The sequence below is a fragment of the Nematolebias whitei genome, chromosome 22 (assembly GCF_014905685.2).
Source record: "Nematolebias whitei isolate Nwh7 chromosome 22, NemWhi1, whole genome shotgun sequence".
NCBI lineage: Eukaryota > Metazoa > Chordata > Actinopteri > Cyprinodontiformes > Rivulidae > Nematolebias > Nematolebias whitei.
Window position 1 is genome coordinate 602,436 of NC_056519.1, and position 2,554 is coordinate 604,989.

General features: G+C 49.7%; 2 protein-coding genes across 2 annotated transcripts in view; both read right to left on the bottom strand.

Moving 5' to 3' along the window:
• lemd3 (LEM domain containing 3) overlaps window positions 1-1,181 on the bottom strand; it is a 16,911-nt gene extending 15,730 nt beyond the window's left edge. Inside the window, exon 1 of the mRNA XM_037696095.1 lies at window positions 43-1,181. Within this exon, the coding sequence (XP_037552023.1) occupies window positions 43-1,173 (1,131 nt within the window). The 5' untranslated portion in view covers window positions 1,174-1,181. The remainder of the gene's footprint in view (window positions 1-42) is intronic.
• Window positions 1,182-1,710: 529 nt separating this feature from the next.
• rint1 (RAD50 interactor 1) overlaps window positions 1,711-2,554 on the bottom strand; it is a gene marked incomplete in the record, with an annotated part of 47,234 nt that continues 46,390 nt past the window's right edge. The window contains 1 exon segment of the mRNA XM_037696096.1: window positions 1,711-1,929. Within this exon segment, the coding sequence (XP_037552024.1) occupies window positions 1,716-1,929 (214 nt within the window).

Here is a 2,554-nt window from a genome sequence, read left to right on the forward strand (position 1 = left end):
TGGACCCTAACCCACAGCCCACGATGTTGGACCCTAACCCACAGCCCACGACGCTGGACCCTTACCCACAGCCTCGGGGGAAGTGGAGCCCATCATGCGGATGTACATGAGTCCCAGCAGCAGGAAGAAGAGGCAGGCGGCCGTCAGCAGGAACATGGACAGGTAGTGGGCGCTGATGCTGCTGGAGGACGGCAGCTCTTCTCTCCTGAACTGCAGCAGCAGATCATCTTCTGGTACCGACAGCTTCTTCTTGGCCACAAAGTGGTTCGGGACGGGGCTGTGGTTGGAATGGTTGGCCTTGGTGTGGGTCTGGGGCCGGCTCAGCAGGCGCGGTCTGAGCCCGATGGGGACCCGGTCCTCGCTGTGGACGTGGTGGTTTTTGTTGGCTTGTCCTGCGTGGTCCTCTCCGAGGGATGCGTAGCTCCTGTAGCTCCGGGAACCTCCTGCTGGCTCCAGATCCGACCTCTGAACTTCTTCAACCATGTTCTGATGCCCAGGCGAGTTCCTGGTTCTGCCTCCGACCCGGGAGGGAAACGGCCCAGCCGTGTGGCTCCGGACTCCCGAGCCCCTCCGGTCCTCCTCCTCGTCGGAGTCCGAGTACTCCCCAGCTAGTTTGCTGCGACCATTGACGGAGTGTGAAGCCTTCACTGGTTCCTGGTCTCTGGAGTTGTGGAGCTGTCTGGACCCGTGCCCACCGTCCCAGCCCGGCGGGACACCGGTGTGTCCGTCCTCTGGTGGGCTCTCGGCGTCATGCTGCCTGGGGGGATGAGCTCGAGGGGAACCCGAGCTTCCTCTGGCTTGCTGCGGACAAGTTGTGCTTCGGTTCAGCCTCCTGCCATGATTCAGGCCCTTCCGCTTCAGAGGCGCCTCCGCGTCGGACTCGTCGGAGCTGAAGCCGAGAACGGAAGACTTGGGGCCGGACCGTGCGCTCGTGCTCAGCTGCGTGACGTCATGTCTGACTGGCCTAGCTGCCGCCGAGCTAGCGGCGCTGCTAACGTTCCCGCCGCCGCGGCTCTTCGCTGCCCTGGGGCCTCGCAGCTGCTGCTCCTCACGGAGCTTCTTCAGTTTCTTCAGGTACACCGGCCGTGTGTGCTCGGTAACTGGGCCCGGAGTGAAGCCGAAGGTCTTGAGTTGTGAAAAAAGCTCTTCATCCGTTATCTGCGAGGACGCCATCTTGGGGAAATGTCATCAACAGAAGGTGGAGGTTCTTCTTCTACTGCGCCTTCTTCTTCTTCGCTGTTTTGTTGCGGATGACCTCCAGAGGAGTTGCATCACTGCCCCCACTGTCCACATGTAGAACAACACGTAGAGCCACGAAGCCTGGGTCCTGTTCGGGTTTCTCTTCGGCCACACAGACCCAGGCACTACATCATTCACCTTTCAGTATGTACACTGCATTAAGAAGTAACTTTACAATTAATTATCTTGTTTAATTACATAGCTTGATGGTGAACTCAAATGGATTATTGATAAATTAATTTGTATGCATCCTTTATGATTGTCTATTGCTGTCATCACTCTGTTAAATCAGGTCTCTCTTGTAAATGAGTCCCCGACACTCAATGGGACTAACCTGTAGAAATAAAGGTTGAATGAAAAAATAGAGGCATAAATATGAAGAAACCAGAGTTTAGTAATACTTCTAATTTTAATGTCCATTGTGGCACATTTATATTACACGAGTTACAAATGATGTAGAAGCCAGTCCGCACGCATCATATTTGTGGTAAAGAGGCTCTGAGGTTGATGAGAATCATTACGTCACAAGGTGCTAAGCAATAAACCCCCATCTCATTCAGAGCGGACTCTGGGGAGGACTCCCCCGCACGGTCCTGATCTCCTGGCTCCTGTGTGGATCGTTTCAGGAGGTTCTTCAACAGAATGGCAGAGCCCACGTTTAGACACAAGACGATGCAGGCCTCCTTCACGCTGCGGACACAAGGAAACTGTATGACAAACATCTCTTCCACTTCCTGACAAGAAATTAATTTGTCTTTCTGTAAATTACGCTAACACATGAATACTTAGATGATACTTCTCAGTGTTTGATACTAAACATTTGGTGAAATATTTCAAGTAAGGACACGCTGATTTATCAAAAGACTTTAAATTTAAGAACATAATAATAATATTAAAACTGATTGAATAACACCTTGTTCATGACAAATTTAAATACTGACAGATCACAAAAACTAAGAAAACTTTGGTGGATGACTTCTTTGATTTAACAACACTTCTGTGCAAACATTGTTAAACTGATGTAAAGTCAGTTTCTTCCCCCTGAAAGATCCGACACTGAAAAGAAAACGTGCTTGAGTTGAGCAGCAGAGTTGAGTTTGTGGACTGGACTCATGAAAAACCTACAGGTCCTTCTAAAAAAATGAGCATATTGTGATAAAGGTCATTATTTTCCATAATGTAATGATAAAAATGAAACTTTCATATATTTCAGATTCATTGCACACCAACTGAAATATTTCAGGTCTTTAATTGTTTTAATACTGATGATTATGGCATACAGCTCATGAAAACCCAAAATGCCTGTCCCAAAAAA